A 23,644-nucleotide genomic window follows, 5' to 3' on the forward strand; every position below is an offset into this window, starting at 1 on the left:
CTTGTCCAGACTGCCTCCCTACACCACCGCCCCTTGTTTTGTGCTCCGGTCCCTGACTTGGCCAATAACACTGATTAGACCACTTTCTCAACCCAGCATCATCCATTGGGCGCATGTGGGGTGCAGGGCCATGTGGGGAGCCCCACCTCTGAAGTGTCTGTCCCTGTGTCTGTCTCTGTGTCTGTCCCTGTGTCTGTCTCTGGTGTCTGTCCCTGGTGTCTGTCCCTGTGTCTGTCCAGGTGTCTGTCCCTGTGTCTGTCCCTGGTGTCTGTCCTTGTGTCTGTCTCTGTGTCTGTCCCTGTGTCTGTCTCTGTGTCTGTCCCTGTGTCTGTCCCTGGTGTCTGTCCCTGTGTCTGTCCCTGTATCTGTCCCTGTGTCTGTCCCTGTGTCTGTCCCTGTGTCTGTCCCAGGTGTTTGTCCCTGTGTCTGTCCCTGGTGTCTGTCCCTGTGTCTGTCCCAGGTGTTTGTCCCTGTGTCTGTCCCTGGTGTCTGTCCCTGTGTCTGTCCCAGGTGTTTGTCCCTGTGTCTGTCCCTGGTGTCTGTCCCAGGTGTTTGTCCCTGTGTCTGTCCCTGGTGTCTGTCCCTGTGTCTGTGCCTGTGTCTGTCCCTGGTGTCTGTCCCTGGTGTCTGTCCCTGGTGTCTGTCCCTGTGTCTGTCCCTAGTGTCTGTCCCTGTGTCTGTCCCAGGTGTTTGTCCCTGTGTCTGTCCCTGGTGTCTGTCCCTGTGTCTGTCCCTGTATCTGTCCCTGGTGTCTGTCCCTGTGTCTGTCCCTGTGTCTGTCCCTGGTGTCTGTCCCTGTGTCTGTCCCTGTATCTGTCCCTGGTGTCTGTCCCTGGTGTCTGTCCCTGTGTCTGTCCCTGTGTCTGTCCCTGTGTCTGTCCCAGGTGTTTGTCCCTGTGTCTGTCCCTGGTGTCTGTCCCTGTGTCTGTCCCAGGTGTCTGTCCCTGTGTCTGTCCCTGGTGTCTGTCCCTGGTGTCTGTCCCTGTATCTGTCCCTGGTGCCTGTCCCTGTGTGTGTCCCTGTGTCTGTCCCTGGTGTCTGTCCCTGTGTCTGTCCCAGGTGTCTGTCCCTGTGTCTGTCCCTGGTGTCTGTCCCTGTGTCTGTCCCTGTGTCTGTCCCAGGTGTTTGTCCCTGTGTCTGTCCCTGGTGTCTGTCCCTGTGTCTGTCCCAGGTGTTTGTCCCTGTGTCTGTCCCTGGTGTCTGTCCCTGTGTCTGTGCCTGTGTCTGTCCCTGGTGTCTGTCCCTGGTGTCTGTCCCTGTGTCTGTCCCTGTGTCTGTCCCTGGTGTCCGTCCCTGTGTCTCTCCCAGGTGTTTGTCCCTGTGTCTGTCCCTGGTGTCTGTCCCTGTGTCTGTCCCTGTGTCTGTCCCTGGTGTCTGTCCCTGGTGTCTGTCCCTGTGTCTGTCCCTGGTGTCTGTCCCTGTGTCTGTCCCTGGTGTCTGTCCCTGTGTCTGTCCCTGTATCTGTCCCTGGTGTCTGTCCCTGTGTGTGTCCCTGTGTCTGTCCCTGGTGTCTGTCCCTGTGTCTGTCCCTGTGTCTGTCCCAGGTGTTTGTCCCTGTGTCTGTCCCTGGTGTCTGTCCCTGTGTCTGTCCCAGGTGTCTGTCCCTGTGTCTGTCCCTGGTGTCTGTCCCTGTGTCTGTCCCTGTGTCTGTCCCTGTGTCTGTCCCAGGTGTTTGTCCCTGTGTCTGTCCCTGGTGTCTGTCCCTGTGTCTGTCCCAGGTGTTTGTCCCTGTGTCTGTCCCTGGTGTCTGTCCCTGTGTCTGTCCCTGTATCTGTCCCTGGTGCCTGTCCCTGTGTGTGTCCCTGTGTCTGTCCCTGGTGTCTGTCCCTGTGTCTGTCCCAGGTGTTTGTCCCTGTGTCTGTCCCTGGTGTCTGTCCCTGTGTCTGTCCCTGTGTCTGTCCCTGGTGTCTGTCCCTGTGTCTGTCCCTGTGTCTGTCCCAGGTGTTTGTCCCTGTGTCTGTCCCTGGTGTCTGTCCCTGTGTCTGTCCCAGGTGTTTGTCCCTGTGTCTGTCCCTGGTGTCTGTCCCTGTGTCTGTCCCTGTGTCTGTCCCTGTGTCTGTCCCTGTGTCTGTCCCAGGTGTTTGTCCCTGTGTCTGTCCCTGGTGTCTGTCCCTGTGTCTGTCCCAGGTGTTTGTCCCTGTGTCTGTCCCTGGTGTCTGTCCCTGTGTCTGTCCCTGTATCTGTCCCTGGTGCCTGTCCCTGTGTGTGTCCCTGTGTCTGTCCCTGGTGTCTGTCCCTGTGTCTGTCCCAGGTGTTTGTCCCTGTGTCTGTCCCTGGTGTCTGTCCCTGTGTCTGTCCCTGGTGTCTGTCCCTGTGTCTGTCCCTGTGTCTGTCCCTGGTGTCTGTCCCTGGTGTCTGTCCTTGTGTCTGTCCCTAGTGTCTGTCCCTGTGTCTGTCCCAGGTGTTTGTCCCTGTGTCTGTCCCTGGTGTCTGTCCCTGTGTCTGTCCCTGTGTCTGTCCCTGGTGTCTGTCCCTGTGTCTGTCCCTGTATCTGTCCCTGGTGTCTGTCCCTGTGTCTGTCCCTGTGTCTGTCCCTGGTGTCTGTCCCTGTGTCTGTCCCTGTATCTGTCCCTGGTGTCTGTCCCTGGTGTCTGTCCCTGTGTCTGTCCCTGTGTCTGTCCCTGTGTCTGTCTCTGTGTCTGTCCCTGTGTCTGTCCCTGGTGTCTGTCCCTGTGTCTGTCCCTGTGTCTGTCCCTGGTGTCCGTCCCTGTGTCTCTCCCAGGTGTTTGTCCCTGTGTCTGTCCCTGGTGTCTGTCCCTGTGTCTGTCCCTGTGTCTGTCCCTGGTGTCTGTCCCTGGTGTCTGTCCCTGTGTCTGTCCCTGGTGTCTGTCCCTGTGTCTGTCCCTGTGTCTGTCCCTGGTGTCTGTCCCTGTGTCTGTCCCTGTATCTGTCCCTGGTGTCTGTCCCTGTGTGTGTCCCTGTGTCTGTCCCTGGTGTCTGTCCCTGTGTCTGTCCCTGTGTCTGTCCCAGGTGTTTGTCCCTGTGTCTGTCCCTGGTGTCTGTCCCTGTGTCTGTCCCAGGTGTTTGTCCCTGTGTCTGTCCCTGGTGTCTGTCCCTGTGTCTGTCCCTGTGTCTGTCCCTGTGTCTGTCCCAGGTGTTTGTCCCTGTGTCTGTCCCTGGTGTCTGTCCCTGTGTCTGTCCCAGGTGTTTGTCCCTGTGTCTGTCCCTGGTGTCTGTCCCTGTGTCTGTCCCTGTATCTGTCCCTGGTGCCTGTCCCTGTGTGTGTCCCTGTGTCTGTCCCTGGTGTCTGTCCCTGTGTCTGTCCCTGGTGTCTGTCCCTGTGTCTGTCCCAGGTGTTTGTCCCTGTGTCTGTCCCTGGTGTCTGTCCCTGTGTCTGTCCCTGTGTCTGTCCCTGGTGTCTGTCCCTGTGTCTGTCCCTGTGTCTGTCCCTGGTGTCTGTCCCTGTATCTGTCTCTGGTGTCTGTCCCTGGTGTCTGTCCCTGTGTCTGTCCCTGTGTCTGTCCCTGGTGTCTGTCCCTGTGTCTGTCCCAGGTGTTTGTCCCTGTGTCTGTCCCTGGTGTCTGTCCCTGTGTCTGTCCCAGGTGTTTGTCCCTGTGTCTGTCCCTGTTTCTGTCCCAGGTGTCTGTCCCTGTGTCTGTCCCTGGTGTCTGTCCCTGTGTCTGTCCCTGTGTCTGTCCCTGGTGTCTGTCCCTGTGTCTGTCCCTGTATCTGTCCCTGTGTCTGTCCCTGTGTCTGTCCCTGTGTCTGTCCCTGTGTCTGTCCCAGGTGTTTGTCCCTGTGTCTGTCCCTGGTGTCTGTCCCTGTGTCTGTCCCAGGTGTTTGTCCCTGTGTCTGTCCCTGGTGTCTGTCCCAGGTGTTTGTCCCTGTGTCTGTCCCTGGTGTCTGTCCCTGTGTCTGTCCCTGGTGTCTGTCCCTGGTGTCTGTCCCTGTGTCTGTCCCTAGTGTCTGTCCCTGTGTCTGTCCCAGGTGTTTGTCCCTGTGTCTGTCCCTGGTGTCTGTCCCTGTGTCTGTCCCTGTGTCTGTCCCTGGTGTCTGTCCCTGTGTCTGTCCCTGTATCTGTCCCTGGTGTCTGTCCCTGTGTCTGTCCCTGTGTCTGTCCCTGTGTCTGTCCCTGGTGTCTGTCCCTGTGTCTGTCCCTGTATCTGTCCCTGGTGTCTGTCCCTGGTGTCTGTCCCTGTGTCTGTCCCTGTGTCTGTCCCTGTGTCTGTCCCAGGTGTTTGTCCCTGTGTCTGTCCCTGGTGTCTGTCCCAGGTGTTTGTCCCTGTGTCTGTCCCTGGTGTCTGTCCCTGGTGTCTGTCCCTGTATCTGTCCCTGGTGCCTGTCCCTGTGTGTGTCCCTGTGTCTGTCCCTGGTGTCTGTCCCTGTGTCTGTCCCAGGTGTCTGTCCCTGTGTCTGTCCCTGGTGTCTGTCCCTGTGTCTGTCCCAGGTGTTTGTCCCTGTGTCTGTCCCTGGTGTCTGTCCCTGTGTCTGTCCCAGGTGTTTGTCCCTGTGTCTGTCCCTGGTGTCTGTCCCTGTGTCTGTCCCTGTTTCTGTCCCTGGTGTCTGTCCCTGTGTCTGTCCCTGGTGTCTGTCCCTGTGTCTGTCCCTGTATCTGTCCCTGTGTCTGTCCCTGTGTCTGTCCCTGTGTCTGTCCCTGTGTCTGTCCCAGGTGTTTGTCCCTGTATCTGTCCCTGGTGTCTGTCCCTGTGTCTGTCCCAGGTGTTTGTCCCTGTGTCTGTCCCTGGTGTCTGTCCCAGGTGTTTGTCCCTGTGTCTGTCCCTGGTGTCTGTCCCTGTGTCTGTCCCTGTGTCTGTCCCTGGTGTCTGTCCCTGGTGTCTGTCCCTGTGTCTGTCCCTAGTGTCTGTCCCTGTGTCTGTCCCAGGTGTTTGTCCCTGTGTCTGTCCCTGGTGTCTGTCCCTGTGTCTGTCCCTGTGTCTGTCCCTGGTGTCTGTCCTTGTGTCTGTCCCTGTGTCTGTCCCTGTGTCTGTCTCTGTGTCTGTCTCTGGTGTCTGTCCCTGGTGTCTGTCCCTGTGTCTGTCCCTGTGTCTGTCCCTGGTGTCCGTCCCTGTGTCTGTCCCAGGTGTTTGTCCCTGTATCTGTCCCTGGTGTCTGTCCCTGTGTGTGTCCCTGTGTCTGTCCCTGGTGTCTGTCCCTGTGTCTGTCCCTGTATCTGTCCCTGGTGTCTGTCCCTGGTGTCTGTCCCTGTGTCTGTCCCTGTGTCTGTCCCTGTGTCTGTCCCAGGTGTTTGTCCCTGTGTCTGTCCCTGGTGTCTGTCCCTGTGTCTGTCCCAGGTGTTTGTCCCTGTGTCTGTCCCTGGTGTCTGTCCCTGTGTCTGTCCCTGTATCTGTCCCTGGTGCCTGTCCCTGTGTGTGTCCCTGTGTCTGTCCCTGGTGTCTGTCCCTGTGTCTGTCCCAGGTGTTTGTCCCTGTGTCTGTCCCTGTGTCTGTCCCTGGTGTCTGTCCCTGTGTCTGTCCCTGTGTCTGTCCCTGGTGTCTGTCCCTGTGTCTGTCCCTGTGTCTGTCCCTGGTGTCTGTCCCTGTATCTGTCTCTGGTGTCTGTCCCTGGTGTCTGTCCCTGTGTCTGTCCCTGTGTCTGTCCCTGGTGTCTGTCCCTGTGTCTGTCCCAGGTGTTTGTCCCTGTGTCTGTCCCTGGTGTCTGTCCCTGTGTCTGTCCCAGGTGTTTGTCCCTGTGTCTGTCCCTGGTGTCTGTCCCTGTGTCTGTCCCTGTGTCTGTCCCTGGTGTCTGTCCCTGTGTCTGTCCCTGGTGTCTGTCCCTGGTGTCTGTCCCTGTGTCTGTCCCTGGTGCCTGTCCCTGTGTGTGTCCCTGTGTCTGTCCCTGGTGTGTCTGTCCCTGTGTCTGTCCCTGTGTCTGTCCCTGGTGTGTGTCCTGGTGTCTGTCCCTGGTGTCTGTCCCTGGTGTGTCTGTCCCTGATGTCTATTCCCTCAGCAGGAGGGAGCTCTTTCCCTGAGGGCCTGGCTCCTCACTGTCCCGGCCTTGTGGGGGACTGTCCCCACCAGTGTGCACAGGGGGCTGAGGCCTGGTCCCCGGTTCTGGTACGGCCTCCTGGAAGGCGCCTGGGACGGACCTGGGGGCATGGCCAGCGTGCGGCTCTCCTGGTGGACAACAGAGGGCAGTGTCCCCACACACAGGAGTGGCCGTAGCCCTCCTGTCAGGCAGGCCCGGAGCTGCTGGGGCTTCTTCAGGGGCGTCTGGGTCAGGGAGGGAGGAAGCTTCAACTCGGGGGGTGCAGGGCACCCCACACCATGGGCTGCTGGAGCTGTGTGACCCAGTGCTGAAGGAGAGGGCGCACAGCCCCCGCCTGCCCCCAGGACAGACCAGCGCCTGGGCCCAAAGCAGCCGCCCCCAGGTGGGACCCCAAACCCAGCCCTGAATGGACCTGGACCCTCAAACCTGGCGAGGGGTCCTTGGCTCCTGTCCCCCCACACGCTGCTTGCTCCTGGGACCCCCTCCTGCTTCTGTCACCCCATGTCCCCCGGCCCCCACGTCTGTTCTTTCTTTATTTATTTAAAAAATATTCCCTTTTGTTGCCCTTTTTTATTGTTGTTGTTATTGATGATGTTGTGGTTGTTGGCTAGGACAGAGAGAAATGGAGAGAGGAGGGAAGACAGAGAGGAGGAGAGAAAGACAGACACCTGCAGACCTGCTTCACCGCCCGTGAAGCGACTCCCCTGCAGGTGGGGAGCCGGGGTTCAAACCGGGATCCTTATGCCGGTCCTTGTGCTTTGCGCCACCTGCGCTTAACCCGCTGCGCTACAGCCCGACTCCCTTGAGGGTTGTTATTTTTTTAAGTTCACACACTTGGAACAGGACACACGCTCATAGCATAGAGCTTTGCAGGTGAAAAGTGGGTCTTTAGTTGGTGGAGGGCTAAGTTTGCCTTTAGAAAGAGGGAGGGGCCCATGACAGAGTCAGTCGCCAGGGTGAGGTCAGAAGGGGTGTAGCTGGGGACAGAGGGTGGGGAGGGTCTTGGCTTCCTGCTTCTCTCGGTCCGTTAAAAGCCCATAAGCCCTTGGGGGATCCTGTTCCCAAGCCTCTTCTCTCTTCCTTAAAAATCTGTGTTTTTCACAGATAAGTAAAGGATCTAGAAACCACGCCTTGGAACTTGCGACCTGTGAAAATACCTTTTCCTGTAACAAGGGCGAGCGTGTCAGCGCCTCGTGACCACGTGGGGCCCCTAAACAGCCCCCCTCAGTTCTTGTCCCCAGGCTGTGAGGACTCCATGACAGAGGACACACAGGGTGAGTGAGAGGGGAAACGTGGGTTTCAGGGGAGTCAGAGTGGCGGGAAGGCCGGGGGTGAGGTGCGGGGAGGAGCAAGGTGCGCGGAGAGGGGCAGCCTGGACTGTGCAGTGTGTCCTGAGGGCCCAACTCTCTCCTGAGGGTTCAACTCTCTCTTGGTCGTGCTTACAGAACAGTGTGTGTGGGGGGCTCTTCAGCCTCTGTCTCCCTGTCGGGTGTGGGGTGCAGCAGCCTAGGCCCTGGCCTGGCCAGACTTGGGGTGCTCTGGGCGCCCCAGCATGGGGGCTGCGGGAAGAAGCCCCCCAACCTCCGGCTTGCCCCACCTCAGCTCAGCTAGCCTGGGCAGAAGTATGTCTCTTCCCGGCCACCTGTGACGTCTCTGCTCCCACCCTGTGCGCCCACCTTAGGGCCAGGCTGCGGGCCGCCTGACACCCAGGCTCCCACCTAGCACCTGCCTGGGGCCTGGCCTCACTCGCCTGCAGCCCGGTGGGGCCGTGAGAGTGATGCTGAGCCTGGGGCCAGGCCAAGATGAACGGGAGCACAGCTGAACAGTGTCTCCCAGGAAGAACAGACATTTTAATCCAATGTCGCATGGCTTGTACCTGCTCTGTTCTGCTGGCGTGCTCCCAGGTGAGCTGATCACAGTGACCACCCCGTCCAGGGGGAAGGGGCAGTGTCCCGAGGAGGGAAGGAACGAGGGAAGGATCCAGTGAGCAGGGAAGGGTGCCTCTCCTGGGGCTGGGCTGTGCCTGGGGCTGGGCTGGGGCAGGGGCTGGTTTGGGGCTGGGCTGGCTTGGGTGGGACTGGGCTGAGTCTGGACTGGGGCTGGCGCTTGGCTGTTGTTGGGGCTGGACTGGATCTGCGGCTGGAGCTGGGGCTGGGCTGGTTTGGCGCTGGGCTGTGGTTGGGGTTGGGACCATGCTGGGGCTGGGCTGGACTGGGGTTGGGGCTGTGTGTTGTCTGGGGCTGGTCTGGATTTGGGGCTCGGCCTGGGACTGGGGCTGGGCTGGGCCTGGGGCCCCCATGGTAGAGGACAGGAGTTCCTGCTTTGCCTTCTGGATCTGCTTCTAGGACCAGCCTCGCCTCTGGCCTCTGGCCTCTGGGCTCCTGGGATTTGGAGGAGGCTCCACTCTGGGGACGCAGGGGATGTGCAGGGTGCTGGCGCCGGGTCCGGTGGGGTCTGTCTCATCACAGCCACTGGCTCTCTTGAGCTGGGCCTCCACACCAAGGACCCTCCACTACAGGAGGTCTAGCTGTGATCCTCCGCCTCTCCCAGTCCAGCGGGAAACAGTCTTTGTGAGTGCTGGGCTATGGCGCACCCAGTTAAGTGCTCATATTAACACATGCAAGGACCTGGGTTCGATCCACTGCTTCCCACCTGCAGGTGTGAAGCTTTACAAGCAGTGAAGAAGGTCTGCAGGTCTCTCTCTCTCTTTCTCTCCCTTGTTCTATCTTCCACCCCCCTCTTTTAAGATTTTGTTTATTTATTCATAAAGAAAGATAGGAGGAGACAGGGAGAGAACCAGACATCACTGAGGCACATGTGCTGCCAGGGACTGAAGTCAGGACCTCAGGCTTGAGAGCCCAGTGCTTTATCCACTGCGCCACCTCCCGGACCACTCCCCATCCTCTCTCAATTTCTCTCTGTCCTATTTAAATAATAAAAAAAATTAAGAAGAATTAACAAAAAAAAAAAAAAAAAAGAAAGAAAAGGAAAAAGTGTCCACCAGGAGTGGTGGGCTCTCAGTGCCAGCTCCAAGCCCCAGTGATATAACCCTGGGGGCAAGACAGACAGACAGGCAGACAGACAAAAAAGTCTTTGCAAACTGAGGCCCTGCCTTGGCAACTTCACCCCCAGTATATTTTCTCACCCACAGACAGGGAGAAAACAGAAACAGAGATAGAGAGGTGGAGGGGGGGGAGAGAGAGGGACAGAGAGACAGGATGGGTGGGGGATGTGTGCCTTGGAGCTGGCCCCAGGGCCTTGGCACCTGCCCCGGGCTGCTGGGCCTTTACGCGAGCGCTCCCCGTCTTCCCCTTTCTGCTCTGGGGAATGTGAGGCTCTCAGACCCCAAGTGTCTTCAGGTTGGGACTCACTGGCATCCTTCCCCCCCCCCCCCCCGCCCCGTTGGTCGGTTTCTGCCTCCCTGGCTGAGCCTGACCTGACAGCGGTCAGAGGGCTCCGTCTGTCTTTCCCTCCTTTGCCCGCCTGGCCCTGGGCTCCCTGGGGTCCACTCAGCATCCCATGCTTCTCCGCTACTCCATGGCGAGACTTGTGTGGGTACCATTGGTGCTGGCGGGTGGTCGCTGGGGCTCTGCACCCCGTCAGCAAACCCCAAAGACATGCTCCATGCCCCGCGTCCTCGGAACCCTGCAGGATGTCCTGAGGCTCATGGGCCTGTCAGTCTCAGGGGACGATTCACGAGCCCACAGAAGCAGTCCCTCTGAGTCTGGCACTGGCTGGAGTCTGCAGGTGCCTCTAGACAGCAGGTGTGCACCTCCTGTTGGAGCTCAGGACCTCAGAGGGCATACAGGGAGGACGCGAGCTGCTGTCTCTCCTCGGGCTGCTCTGACACACCAATGTGAGCTGCTGCCCTGACTAGTTCCTCCCGGTACACCAGGCCCTGTCCCTGCCCTGTCCCTGCCCTGTCCCTGCCCTGTCCCTTCCCTGTTCCTTCCCTGTTCCTGCCCTGTTCCTGCCCTGTCCCTGCCCTGTCCCTGCCCTGTCCCTGCCCTGTACCTTCCCTGTCCCTGCCCTGTTCCTGCCCTGTCCCTGCCCTGTCCCTGCCCTGTCCTGCCCTGTCCCTTCTCTGTCCCTTCCCTGTCTCTTCCCTGTCCCTTCTCTCTCCCTGCCCTGTTCCTTCCCTGTTCCTGCCCTGTTCCTTCCCTGTTCCTTCCCTGTCCCTTCCCTGCCCTGTCCCTGCCCTGTCCCTTCCCTGTTCCTGCCCTGTCCCTGCCCTGTTCCTGCCCTGTTCCTGCCCTGTCCCTGACCTGTCCCTGCCCTGTCCTGCCCTGTCCCTGCCCTGTCCCTTCCCTGTTCCTGCCCTGTTCCTGCCCTGTCCCTGACCTGTCCCTGCCCTGTCCTGCCCTGTCCCTTCCCTGTTCCTTCCCTGTTCCTGCCCTGTTCCAGCCCTGTTCCTGCCCTGTCCCTGCCCTGTCCCTGCCCTGTCCCTTCCCTGTTCCTGCCCTGTTCCTTCCCTGTTCCTGCCCTGTTCCTGCCCTGTTCCTGCCCTGTCCCTGCCCTGTCCCTGCCCTGTCCCTTCCCTGTTCCTGCCCTGTTCCTTCCCTGTTCCTGCTCTGTTCCAGCCCTGTTCCTGCCCTGTTCCTGCCCTGTCCCTGACCTGTCCCTGCCCTGTCCTGCCCTGTCCCTGCCCTGTCCCTTCCCTGTTCCTGCCCTGTTCCTGCCCTGTCCCTGCCCTGTCCCTGCCCTGTCCTGCCCTGTCCCTTCCCTGTTCCTTCCCTGTTCCTGCCCTGTTCCAGCCCTGTTCCTGCCCTGTTCCTGCCCTGTTCCTGCCCTGTCCCTGCCCTGTCCCTTCCCTGTCCCTGCCCTGTCCCTTCCCTGTTCCTGCCCTGTTCCTTCCCTGTTCCAGCCCTGTTCCTGCCCTGTTCCTGCCCTGTCCCTGCCCTGTCCCTGCCCTGTCCCTTCCCTGTTCCTGCCCTGTCCCTGACCTGTCCCTGCCCTGTCCTGCCCTATCCCTTCCCTGTTCCTTCCCTGTTCCTTCCCTGTTCCTGCCCTGTTCCTGCCCTGTTCCTGCCCTGTTCCTGCCCTGTTCCTGCCCTGTCCCTGCCCTGTCCCTGCCCTGTCCTGCCCTGTTCCTGCCCTGTCCCTGCCCTTTTCCTGCCCTGTTCCTTCCCTGTCCCTGCCCTGTCACTGCCCTGTTCCTGCCCTGTTCCTGCCCTGTCCCTGACCTGTCCCTGACCTGTCCCTGCCCTGTCCTGCCCTATCCCTTCCCTGTCCCTTCCCTGTTCCTTCCCTGTTCCTGCCCTGTCCCTGCCCTGTTCCTGCCCTGTTCCTGCCCTGTCCCTGACCTGTCCCTGCCCTGTCCTGCCCTGTCCCTGCCCTGTCCCTTCCCTGTTCCTGCCCTGTTCCTGCCCTGTCCCTGACCTGTCCCTGCCCTGTCCTGCCGTGTCCCTGCCCTGTCCCTTCCCTGTTCCTGCCCTGTTCCTGCCCTGTCCCTGACCTGTCCCTGCCCTCTCCTGCCCTGTCCCTGCCCTGTTCCTTCCCTGTTCCTTCCCTGTTCCTGCCCTGTCCCTGCCCTGTTCCGTCCCTGTTCCGTCCCTGTTCCTTCCCTGTTCCTTCCCTGTTCCTTCCCTGTTCCTGCCCTGTTCCTGCCCTGTCCCTTCCCTGTTCCTTCCCTGTTCCTGCCCTGTTCCTGCCCTGTTCTGTCCCTGTTCCGTCCCTGTTCCATCCCTGTTCCTGCCCTGTTCCTGCCCTGTTCCTGCCCTGTTCCTGCCCTGTCCTGCCCTGTTCCTTCCCCTCATCCTGCCCTGTTCCTTTGTTTGTTTGCTGGAGAGCCCGTGGCCTTGCCAGTTCCTATTCTGTCTAATTAAAATGTCCCTTTTTCTCCTTTGTCAGCGCTGACAATGACCTGCTAATAATTATCTATCTTGAGCCATCTGGAAGCCTCTTTGTGGAGAGAGGCTGGCTGCCCCCAGGGGTGATGTGTGTGTGTGTGGGGGGGAGTTTGTACCCAGGCCCCCTCCTCTCAGCCCTGCAGGTCAGACTGGGGGATGCTGCATGTGTGCCACAGGGTAGGAGGCCTGCCTGGAGGAGGGGCAGTGGGAGAAGGGGGTCTGGGCGGAGGGATGCAGAGTGGATGCAGCCTGGGCCTGAGGTGCTGTGGGGCAGCGGCTCTGTGGAGGAGCAGGGATGGCACCGCAGAGGGAAGGGTCTCAGGAGAGATGAGAGCCTTCTGCTGTCAGTGCCCCAGGAGCTGTGGCTTCAGCCCACATGGCTGTGTTGGCTCCAGCAGCCACTGGCTCTGAACCCTTGTGCCCGGCGGCTCTGGGCAGGGCTGCACCCGCCCTGCAGTGGGGACCCCAGGCCACACCCCTGCACACTGGCTAACGGGATCACATTGTCACCTGATGGCCGCTTCTTTTCAGTGACTCCTGAAATAATACAGACTAATCACACTGATGAGCCGGGCATGAATATTACATCTCCTCTTTAGCGCTGTGGCTTGGAGACTGTGACTGGATCTGCCTCGTTCTAATTCCTGGAAGACCTCCCGACCTTCAGCCTTTGGGGAGGAGACAGGCTCCTCTGGGCAGGCGGGTGACCTGTGGCAGGTCCCTGAGTGGGGCCTCCTCCTCTGGCAGGATGTGGGCCAGCCGGGAGTGGGGGACGGGGTGTCTGGAGCTCGGCGGGCACCTGGGCGCCTTGGGGGTGCTGGTGCAGTGTCTCAGGGTGCCGAGTCTGGGGAGGACATGAGCCTGAGTGTCCCCTGTGGGTCCCAGTGCCGCTGTCTCTGTGGTGCTGGGCTTCCCCTGGGCTGGGCCGCCGGTCATTCCCGCCGGCACGACTGCCCACTCATTAGTGCCTTTGTCACAGAGGAGTCAGCTGGGTGTCACCTTCAGTGACTGTCCCTGTGTCCCTGCTGGTCAGCTCCTCTGTCGGGACTCGGCCCTGCTCACAGTTGGCCAGAGTGGACCACCTCGGCCCTGGGGGGCAGCTCTCGGGAAACCCTGGGGTCCTCTGCTGCTTACGTCTGTTCCACAAGCGGCTGTCCATCTCTGAGTGAATGCCTGTCCTTGGCGTGAAACTGGGAGTAGTCCTTCCCGCATGGCCCTGCTCTGGGGGATGGGCCCAAGTGACCACCGTGAGGACATGCGTGTGCCAGGGTTACTGCCCAGGCTGGGCGGCTCACAGGTCAGCATGGCTGGAGGCCCAGAGGGGCATGATGGGCCCCTCCTCACATCCAGCCGCCCTGGGGGACCCTTGGCACCACTCCAGTGCCGTGTCCCGGCTCTGAGAGGGCGACCCAGCTTAAAGACAGCGGGAGATGTGCCCCGGGGAGCAAGATGATGGAGCCGGTGTGAGCTCATGGGTCTGAGGATGGGTCAGGTGTGAGCTCATGGGTCTGAGGATGGGGCAGGTGTGAGGTGATGGGTCTGAGGATGGGGCAGGTGTGAGGTGATGGGTGTGAGGATGGGGCAGGTGTGAGGTGATGGGTGTGAGGATGGGGCAAGTGTGAGCTGATGGGTGTGAGGATGGGGCAAGTGTGAGCTGATGGGTGTGAGGATGGGGCAAGTGTGATTTGATGGGTGTGAGGATGGGTCAGGTGTGAGCTGATGGGTATGAGGATGGGTCAGGTGTGAGGTGATGGGTGTGAGGATGGGGCAAGTGTGAGCTGATGGGTCTGAGGATGGGGCAAGTGTGAGCTGATGGGTGTGAGGATGGGTCAGGTGTGAGCTGATGGGTGTGAGGATGGGGCAGGTGTGAGCTGATGGGTCTGAGGATGGGGCAAGTGTGAGCTGATGGGTGTGAGGATGGGTCAGGTGTGAGCTGATGGGTGTGAGGATGGGGCAGGTGTGAGCTGATGGGTCTGAGGATGGGTCAGGTGTGAGCTGATGGGTCTGAGGATGGGTCAGGTGTGAGCTGATGGGTCTGAGGATGGGTCAGGTGTGAGCTGATGGGTCTGAGGATGGGTCAGGTGTGAGCTGATGGGTCTGAGGATGGGTCAGGTGTGAGCTGATGGGTCTGAGGATGGGTCAGGTGTGAGGTGATGGGTGTGAGGATGGGGCAGGTGTGAGGTGATGGGTGTGAGGATGGGTCAGGTGTGAGCTGATGGGTGTGAGGATGGGGCAGGTGTGATCTGATGGGTGTGAGGATGGGGCAGGTGTGAGCTGATGGGTGTGAGGATGGGGCAGGTGTGAGGTGATGGGTGTGAGGATGGGGCAGGTGTGAGCTGATGGGTGTGAGGATGGGTCAGGTGTGAGCTGATGGGTGTGTGGATGGGGCAGGTGTGAGGTGATGGGTGTGAGGATGGGTCAGGTGTGAGCTGATGGGTGTGTGGATGGGGCAGGTGTGAGGTGATGCGTCTGAGGATGGGTCAGGTATGAGCTGATGGGTCTGAGGATGGGTCAGGTGTGAGCTGATGGGTGTGAGGATGGGGCAGGTGTGAGCTGATGGGTCTGAGGATGGGTCAGGTGTGAGCTGATGGGTCTGAGGATGGGTCAGGTGTGAGCTGATGGGTGTGAGGATGGGGCAGGTGTGAGCTGATGGGTGTGAGGATGGGGCAGGTGTGAGGTGATGGGTCTGAGGATGGGTCAGGTGTGAGCTGATGGGTGTGAGGATGGGTCAGGTGTGAGCTGATGGGTGTGTGGATGGGGCAGGTGTGAGGTGATGGGTGTGAGGATGGGTCAGGTGTGAGCTGATGGGTGTGTGGATGGGGCAGGTGTGAGGTGATGCGTCTGAGGATGGGTCAGGTATGAGCTGATGGGTCTGAGGATGGGTCAGGTGTGAGCTGATGGGTGTGAGGATGGGGCAGGTGTGAGCTGATGGGTCTGAGGATGGGTCAGGTGTGAGCTGATGGGTCTGAGGATGGGTCAGGTGTGAGCTGATGGGTGTGAGGATGGGGCAGGTGTGAGCTGATGGGTGTGAGGATGGGGCAGGTGTGAGGTGATGGGTCTGAGGATGGGTCAGGTGTGAGCTGATGGGTGTGAGGATGGGTCAGGTGTGAGCTGATGGGTGTGTGGATGGGGCAGGTGTGAGGTGATGGGTGTGAGGATGGGTCAGGTGTGAGCTGATGGGTGTGTGGATGGGGCAGGTGTGAGGTGATGGGTCTGAGGATGGGTCAGGTATGAGCTGATGGGTCTGAGGATGGGGCAGGTGTGAGCTGATGGGTGTGAGGATGGGTCAGGTGTGAGCTGATGGGTCTGAGGATGGGTCAGGTGTGAGCTGATGGGTCTGAGGATGGGTCAGGTGTGAGCTGATGGGTGTGAGGATGGGTCAGGTGTGAGCTGATGGGTGTGAGGATGGGGCAGGTGTGAGCTGATGGGTGTGAGGATGGGGCAGGTGTGAGGTGATGGGTCTGAGGATGGGTCAGGTGTGAGGTGATGGGTCTGAGGATGGGGCAGGTGTGAGCTGATGGGTGTGAGGATGGGGCAGGTGTGAGGTGATGGGTCTGAGGATGGGTCAGGTGTGAGCTGATGGGTCTGAGGATGGGGCAGGTGTGAGGTGATGGGTGTGAGGATGGGGCAGGTGTGAGGTGATGGGTGTTAGGATGGGGCAGGTGTGAGCTGATGGGTGTGAGGATGGGTCAGGTGTGAGCTGATGGGTGTGAGGATGGGTCAGGTGTGAGCTGATGGGTGTGTGGATGGGGCAGGTGTGAGGTGATGGGTGTGAGGATGGGGCAGGTGTGAGCTGATGGGTCTGAGGATGGGTCAGGTGTGAGCTGATGGGTCTGAGGATGGGTCAGGTGTGAGCTGATGGGTCTGAGGATGGGTCAGGTGTGAGCTGATGGGTCTGAGGATGGGTCAGGTGTGAGCTGATGGGTCTGAGGATGGGTCAGGTGTGAGCTGATGGGTCTGAGGATGGGTCAGGTGTGAGCTGATGGGTGTGAGGATGGGGCAGGTGTGAGGTGATGGGTCTGAGGATGGGTCAGGTATGAGCTGATGTGTCTGAGGATGGGTCAAGTGTGAGCTGATGGGTGTGAGGATGGGGCAGGTGTGAGCTGATGGGTCTGAGGATGGGTCAGGTGTGAGCTGATGGGTCTGAGGATGGGTCAGGTGTGAGCTGATGGGTCTGAGGATGGGTCAGGTGTGAGCTGATGGGTGTGAGGATGGGGCAGGTGTGAGCTGATGGGTCTGAGGATGGGTCATGTGTGAGCTGATGGGTCTGAGGATGGGGCAGGTGTGAGCTGATGGGTGTGAGGATGGGGCAGGTGTGAGCTGATGGGTGTGAGGATGGGGCAGGTGTGAGGTGATGGGTCTGAGGATGGGTCAGGTGTGAGCTGATGGGTGTGAGGATGGGTCAGGTGTGAGCTGATGGGTGTGTGGATGGGGCAGGTGTGAGGTGATGGGTGTGAGGATGGGTCAGGTGTGAGCTGATGGGTGTGTGGATGGGGCAGGTGTGAGGTGATGCGTCTGAGGATGGGTCAGGTATGAGCTGATGGGTCTGAGGATGGGTCAGGTGTGAGCTGATGGGTGTGAGGATGGGGCAGGTGTGAGCTGATGGGTGTGAGGATGGGTCAGGTGTGAGCTGATGGGTCTGAGGATGGGTCAGGTGTGAGCTGATGGGTGTGAGGATGGGGCAGGTGTGAGCTGATGGGTGTGAGGATGGGGCAGGTGTGAGGTGATGGGTCTGAGGATGGGTCAGGTGTGAGCTGATGGGTGTGAGGATGGGTCAGGTGTGAGCTGATGGGTGTGTGGATGGGGCAGGTGTGAGGTGATGGGTGTGAGGATGGGTCAGGTGTGAGCTGATGGGTGTGTGGATGGGGCAGGTGTGAGGTGATGGGTCTGAGGATGGGTCAGGTATGAGCTGATGGGTCTGAGGATGGGTCAGGTGTGAGCTGATGGGTGTGAGGATGGGTCATGTGTGAGCTGATGGGTCTGAGGATGGGTCAGGTGTGAGCTGATGGGTCTGAGGATGGGTCAGGTGTGAGCTGATGGGTGTGAGGATGGGTCAGGTGTGAGCTGATGGGTGTGAGGATGGGGCAGGTGTGAGCTGATGGGTGTGAGGATGGGGCAGGTGTGAGGTGATGGGTCTGAGGATGGGTCAGGTGTGAGGTGATGGGTGTGAGGATGGGGCAGGTGTGAGCTGATGGGTGTGAGGATGGGGCAGGTGTGAGGTGATGGGTGTGAGGATGGGGCAGGTGTGAGGTGATGGGTCTGAGGATGGGTCAGGTGTGAGCTGATGGGTGTGAGGATGGGGCAGGTGTGAGGTGATGGGTGTGAGGATGGGGCAGGTGTGAGGTGATGGGTGTGAGGATGGGGCAGGTGTGAGCTGATGGGTGTGAGGATGGGTCAGGTGTGAGCTGATGGGTGTGAGGATGGGTCAGGTGTGAGCTGATGGGTGTGTGGATGGGGCAGGTGTGAGGTGATGGGTGTGAGGATGGGGCAGGTGTGAGCTGATGGGTCTGAGGATGGGTCAGGTGTGAGCTGATGGGTCTGAGGATGGGTCAGGTGTGAGCTGATGGGTCTGAGGATGGGTCAGGTGTGAGCTGATGGGTCTGAGGATGGGTCAGGTGTGAGCTGATGGGTCTGAGGATGGGTCAGGTGTGAGCTGATGGGTCTGAGGATGGGTCAGGTGTGAGCTGATGGGTCTGAGGATGGGTCAGGTGTGAGCTGATGGGTGTGAGGATGGGGCAGGTGTGAGGTGATGGGTCTGAGGATGGGTCAGGTATGAGCTGATGTGTCTGAGGATGGGTCAAGTGTGAGCTGATGGGTGTGAGGATGGGGCAGGTGTGAGCTGATGGGTCTGAGGATGGGTCAGGTGTGAGCTGATGGGTCTGAGGATGGGTCAGGTGTGAGCTGATGGGTCTGAGGATGGGTCAGGTGTGAGCTGATGGGTGTGAGGATGGGTCATGTGTGAGGTGATGGGTCTGAGGATGGGTCATGTGTGAGCTGATGGGTCTGAGGATGGGGCAGGTGTGAGCTGATGGGTGTGAGGATGAGGCAGGTGTGAGCTGATGGGTGTGAGGTTGGGGCAGGTGTGAGCTGATGGGTGTGAGGTTGGGGCAGGTGTGAGGTTATGGGTGTGAGGTTGGGGCAGGTGTGAGCTGATGGGTGTGAGGATGGGTCAGGTGTGAGCTGATGGGTCTGAGGATGAGGCAGGTGTGAGCTGATGGGTGTGAGGATGGGTCAGGTGTGAGCTGATGGGTCTGAGGATGGGTCAGGTGTGAGCTGATGGGTGTGAGGATGGGTCAGGTGTGAGCTGATGGGTCTGAGGATGAGGCAGGTGTGAGCTGATGGGTGTGAGGATGGGGCAGGTGTGAGGTGATGGGTCTGAGGTTGGGGCAGGTGTGAGCTGATGGGTGTGAGGATGGGGCAGGTGTGAGCTGATGCTCTGTAGGTATCCATCCATCACAATTTTTCTGGGACTCCTATTTTCATGTTGACCTGGGGCAGGAAGCAGCCTGGGTTGTTTGTGGCTACTATTACTTTAAAGAATCCCACCCTCAGAGGTGTGTTTCCGTGGGAACAAGAAGGGCAGTGCCAGCTCTCCCTGGGCTGTTCCAGGCTGGCAGAGGGTCCTGTCAGCCCCCAGCCGGCCCTGACGCATGTCCCTCTGTCCTGTCCAGGTGGTGCTACTGTTCCTCTGCCCAGCATGGCCAGGACGTGTCCTTCCGAAGGGACTCGCCCACGTGGCCTTTCCCAAGGCTCTTCCCAGGTAGCTGAGGGAGCCGGTGACGGCCACCAGGGAGGGGCAGACACAGGGCCCCCAACAGCATGGGGTCTCCTTGTCACGGGTCCCTGCTGCCCCGGGTCCCCATCCATTTTCTCCTTCTCCAGGAGACCTGTGACATGGAATCCGAGCCTGTTCCCACACGCAGACACCACCCTTGCGGTCACCGCCTCGGGACCATGAGGACTGTAACTCCTTCAGCACTGGGCCGCGCGGCCTCCTTGGCCCCGCAGTGAGGCCTTGTGAGCTGGCCGTGCCCCTCCCCTGCCGAGACGGCTCACGCTCCTCCCACCACGTGTGGCAATGTCATGGTTTCCGGTCTCGGCAGCTCCCCGCGTGGGCCCGTGCAGGACAGCGGCCCGCTGGTCCGATCCCTCAGGCCTGCCGTCTGGCACGAGCCAGCGAGCCGCGTCTCCACAGGATCCTGGAGTCTCTCAGGGTCCTGCGCTCAGTCAGTCCCCCGGCCCGAGACGCTCAGAGACAAACCGACTCTGGAAGCCATTCTTGTCATCGTGCTCCCTGTCACAGACCTGCGCCTGGCAGGAGGCCTCACCCGCTCTGTGACCAGCTCTCTCTACATGACTCCCTGAGGCATGCCGTCCCGTCCCCATTACTGTGAGGCCCGGTGAGGGTGATCCCCAGAGGAGGGCTGTCCTCATCCTCGTCCTTGTCCCCATCCTCGTCCCCATCCCTGTCCTCGTCCCTGTCACTGTCCCTGTCCTCGTCCCCACCCCTGTCCTTGTCCCTGTCACTGTGGGGTTCAGTGAGGGTGACTTCCCAAGGAGTGCTGTCCTTGTCCCCATTCCCACCCCTGTCCCCGTCCCTGTCCCCTGTCCCCATCCCCGTCCCCATCCTTGTCTTTGTCCCATCCCTGTCCCCATTCCTGTCCCCTGTCCCCATTCCTGTCCCCTGTTCCTGTCCCCATCCCTGTCCCCATTCCTGTCCCCTGTCCCCATTCCTGTCCCCTATCCCTGTCCCCGTCCCTGTCCCCATCCCTGTCCCCGTCCCTGTCCCCGTCCCTGTCCCCTGTCCCCATCCCTGTCCCCTGTCCCCTCCCCATCCCCTGACCCCATCCCTGTCCCTGTCTCTGTCCCCTGTCCCCAGTCCCCTGTCCCTGTCCCCGTCCCTGTCCCCTGTCCCCATCCCTGTCCCCTGTCCCCTCCCCATCCCCTGACCCCATCCCTGTCCCTGTCTCTGTCCCCTGTCCCCAGTCCCCTGTCCCTGTCCCCTGTCCCTGTCCCCATCTCTGTCCCCTGTCCCCATCCCTGTCCCCGTCTCTGTCCCCTGTCCCCGTCTCTGTCCCTTGTCCCCTGTCCCTGTCCCCATCCCTGTCCCTGTCCCCTGTCCCTGTCCCCATCCCCATCTCTGTCCTCATCCCTGTCCCTATCCCTGTCCCCATCCCTGTCCCCATTCCTGTCCCCTGTCCCCGTCCCTGTCTCTGTCCCTGTCTCTGTCCCCGTCCCTGTTCCTGTCTCTGTCCCCATCTCTGTCCCCTGTCCCCATTCCTGTCCCCTGTCCCCGTCCCTGTCTCCTGTCAGGGCCCCCCGTCCCCATCTCTGTCCCCATCCCCATCCCCATTCCTGTCCCTTGTCCCCGTCCCTGTCCCTGTCCCCGTGAGGCTCAGTGCATCTCTCTTCTGTGCTTTAACTTCCACCAAGGAGCCTTGCTTTACCCAGAGGCAGCAGGCTCAGCTATGGGCTGCAGGGATGTGCCCGGGTCGAAAATGTGTTTAGGATTTTGCTGCCGCCAGGGTGACCGCTGGGGCTCAGTGCTGCACTATGTGCTTCCACTCCAGGAGGCCATTGCTCCCTTTTTGATTTTTTCTTTCTATTTTTATTAGATAGGACAGAGAGAAGTTGGGAGGCGAGGAAGAGATAGAGGGGGGGAGAAAGAGGGAGAGAGAGAAAGGGGAAAGGGAGAGAGAGAGGGAAAGGGAGAGGAGGAGAGAGGGAGAGAGAGGGAGAGAGGGAAAGGGAGGGGGAGAGGGAGAGAGAGAGAGGGAGGAAGGGGAGAGGGGGAGAAAGAGGGAGACGGAGAGAGGGAGAGAAAGAAAGGGGGAGAGGGAGAGAGAAAGGGGAAAGAGGGAGAGGGAGAGGGAGAGAGAGAGAAGGGGAGAGGAGGAGAGAAGGAGGGAGTAAGGAAGAACCTGCACCCTCCCCCCCCCCCCCCGCACGCAGTGCTGGGCCTCGGGCCTGGCTGAGCGCAGGACAAGGCCGACTCTGTCCCTGGTGGCCTGGCCCAGCAGGAGTGACCATGGCTGACCACGTCACCTCAGGAAGCCGAGCAGGGGACAGTCCGAGAGCCCGGACAGCAGAGGACCCAGAGCCGCCGTCCCGTGAGCCCAGACCCCCGGCAGAAGCGGCTCCAGGCAGCCGTCCCAGCAGCAGTCGAGGGCGCAGGCCAGTGACAGCGCCCGGCCCTGTCCCTCTCGCCCCCAGACGACTGCGTGTGAATGTCACCAGGTCCCGGGTCACCGTGAAGCCGCAAGCCCGTGCGACGATGCTGGGAGGAACTGCCTCTGTGATTTACGATTTTAATTAAGAGCTTTTTAAGCTTTAATTAAGAAGGTACATGAGCACTCAGTATTTAAGAAAAATGCCGTTGTGTTTGGGTCAATTGAATAACATAAAATAAAATGAGATACATATTTCTAGTCAGAAGCCGCACGCCGGAAAGTGATGTAGGTGATTAAAAAGTGAATTTAAACTGATTTGGACAGAAGGGCTTTGCTGTGGGGCTGTGTGTGGGGGGTGCTGTGGGGGCAGAGCTGGGGCCAGGCTGCACACGCACAAGTCTGCTGCCGAGGTCGAGGACGAGGACGGGGCAGGACAGGGGTGGGGACAGGTGGGGACAGGACAGGGATGGGGACAGGTGGGGACAGGGGTGGGGACAGGGGTGGGGACAGGGCAGGGGTGGGGACAGGTGGGGACAGGACAGGGGATGGGGACAAGTGGGGACAGGGCAGGGGTGGGGACAGGTGGGGACAGGGCAGGATTGGGGAAGACGGGGATGGGATGGGGGTGGGGACAGGACAGGGGTGGGGAAGATGGGGATGGGATGGGGGTGGGGACAGGTGGGGATAGGGCAGGGTGGGCAAGACGGGGGTGGGATGGGGGTGGGGACAGGGCAGAGATGGGGACAGGGACAGGATGAGGTGGGCTAGGACGGGGTGGGTGTGGACTCCTGCCTGAGGGTGTTGTGACCCGGGGCTGTGGTGGCCCTGCTGCAGGGCCCCATCCATGTCCCCACGTCACCCGCCCTCTTCTGCCTCGTTCTCGGGAAGCCTCAGTGGTGACACAGGATGGGCCTTGGGCCGTGAGAGCCGGCGGGGGAGCAGAGGCCATGGGGCCATCGCCAGCTTGTCACACGCCCCTGACGGAGGGTCCCTGGCTAGTGCTCAGGCCCCAGACCCCACGGTGTCACAGCCGCAGGCCCTGTCTCCCCTGCTGCGTGGGTGAGGGTGAGGGCCACCCTCAGGGTTGTGCTCAGGACGGCGGCCAGGGACCCTGTCACCCATGGGTGCAGTGCCTGGATGGCCAAGTCTGGGGGGTGGGGAGGCGGGCTGAGCGAGTGGCCTGGTGGTGTCTGTAAGAGAGAGACCATGGCAGCAGAGCACATCACCCACATCAGCAGGGTGACAGCTGGGCTCAGAGCTTTCAAATGTCCCTCCTGTTCTCTTCTCTCTCCAGGTCCCGATGGGGTTGGGGTTCGAACTCTCTGAGCATCTCCCCTGACATTTCTCCCCCTCTGGGAGTCTGGACCCAAATTCTCTATGGGGAGCAGCAGGTGGGAGTTCTGGCTTCTGTCGTTGCTTCTCCGCTGGACATGGGTGTCGGCAGGTGGACCCACACGCCCAGCCTGTGTCTGTCTGTCTGTCCCTAGTGGGGCAGGGCCCTGGGGAGGGGAGGCTCCAGGACACACGGGGGAGGGCGTCTGCCCAGGGAAGGCAGGGTGGCGTCATGGCGGCATCTGCAGCTTGGTGGCTGGAAGGTGGGCCCTGCCCATTTTAGAGGACTGGGCCGAGGGAGGGTTACTGACTCCGCTTCGCTCCAGCTCACCAAGTGCAGGCCGCTCAGGGGCCCAGAGGCAGCTGAAGGTCACGGAGGCGAGGGGCAGAGACTCGCGGCGGGCGGGCAGAACGGTGATTTCTAGAACCCTTGTGCCTGCGCACTGACAGGGTGAGTGTGGGGCGGGCAGGGGACACACCTGGCTGGGCACACAGGTCGCCAGGCACAAGGACCCGGGTTCGAGCCCCCAGGCCTCACTTGCAGGTAAATCAATCAATCAATCATAAAAAACAGAAATTATTGAACAAACAGAAAGTGAGTCACTGAGTGACAAGCTGCCCGGGGACCCTGGGACCATTAGCTTCTGGTGCTGGGTGCTGGGTTCACAGGCTGCGTCCCGGCTGGGCTGCAGGTGAGCCGGGCAGGGGTGCTGATTCCTAGTGAAGACGCTTCAGGGAGGACTCAGAGGGGACCTGGCTCAGCCACAGGGTCAGTCACAGGGTCAGGGGTCACAGTCACAGGGTCGAGGGTCACAGTCACAGGGGCCAGGGTCAGTGTCACAAGGTCCTGTGTCACACAGACTCCTGAGAGGTGTGGGGGTCTGGCCCTGGGCCCTGAACGCAATGAGACATGTCCCTCACCCGCTGAGCTAGCAGTCCCCTCAGCCTGGTCATTTCTGACCCTGGGTTCGAATCTGCTGTGTTTACCTGGTCGTGTGTGGTTGTGGGGGGATGGCCCCTCATCTCCAGGGAACCCCTCCACCCGAGGGTCTGCTCCCACCCCAGGGCCTGTCCTCACCCCAGGGCCTGTCCCCACCCCAGTCTCTGTCTCCACCACAGTCTCTGTCCCCACCACAGGCTCTGTCCTCACCCCAGGGCCTGTCCCCACCACAGGGCCTGTCCCCACCCCAGTCTCTGTCCCCATCCCAAGGGCCTGTCCCCACCCCAGTCTCTGTCTCCACCAGTCTCTGTCCCCACCCCGAGGGCCTGTCCCCACCCCAGGGCCTGTCCCCACCCCAAGGTCCTGTCCTCACCCCAGTCTCTGTCCCCACCAGTCTCTGTCCCCACTTGCCCTCAGTGTGCAGGAAA

At 60.6% G+C, this 23,644-nt stretch overlaps 1 protein-coding gene across 1 annotated transcript in view; it reads left to right on the forward strand.

The window, feature by feature from the left end:
• The first annotated feature begins 20,802 nt into the window (after positions 1-20,802).
• Positions 20,803-23,644, forward strand: part of LOC132532865 (uncharacterized) — a 13,709-nt gene continuing 10,867 nt past the window's right edge. The window contains exon 1 of the mRNA XM_060172250.1: positions 20,803-21,040. Coding sequence (XP_060028233.1) covers positions 20,803-21,040 — 238 coding nt within the window. The remainder of the gene's footprint in view (positions 21,041-23,644) is intronic.

This window comes from Erinaceus europaeus, chromosome 14, assembly GCF_950295315.1.
Source record: "Erinaceus europaeus chromosome 14, mEriEur2.1, whole genome shotgun sequence".
Lineage (NCBI taxonomy): Eukaryota > Metazoa > Chordata > Mammalia > Eulipotyphla > Erinaceidae > Erinaceus > Erinaceus europaeus.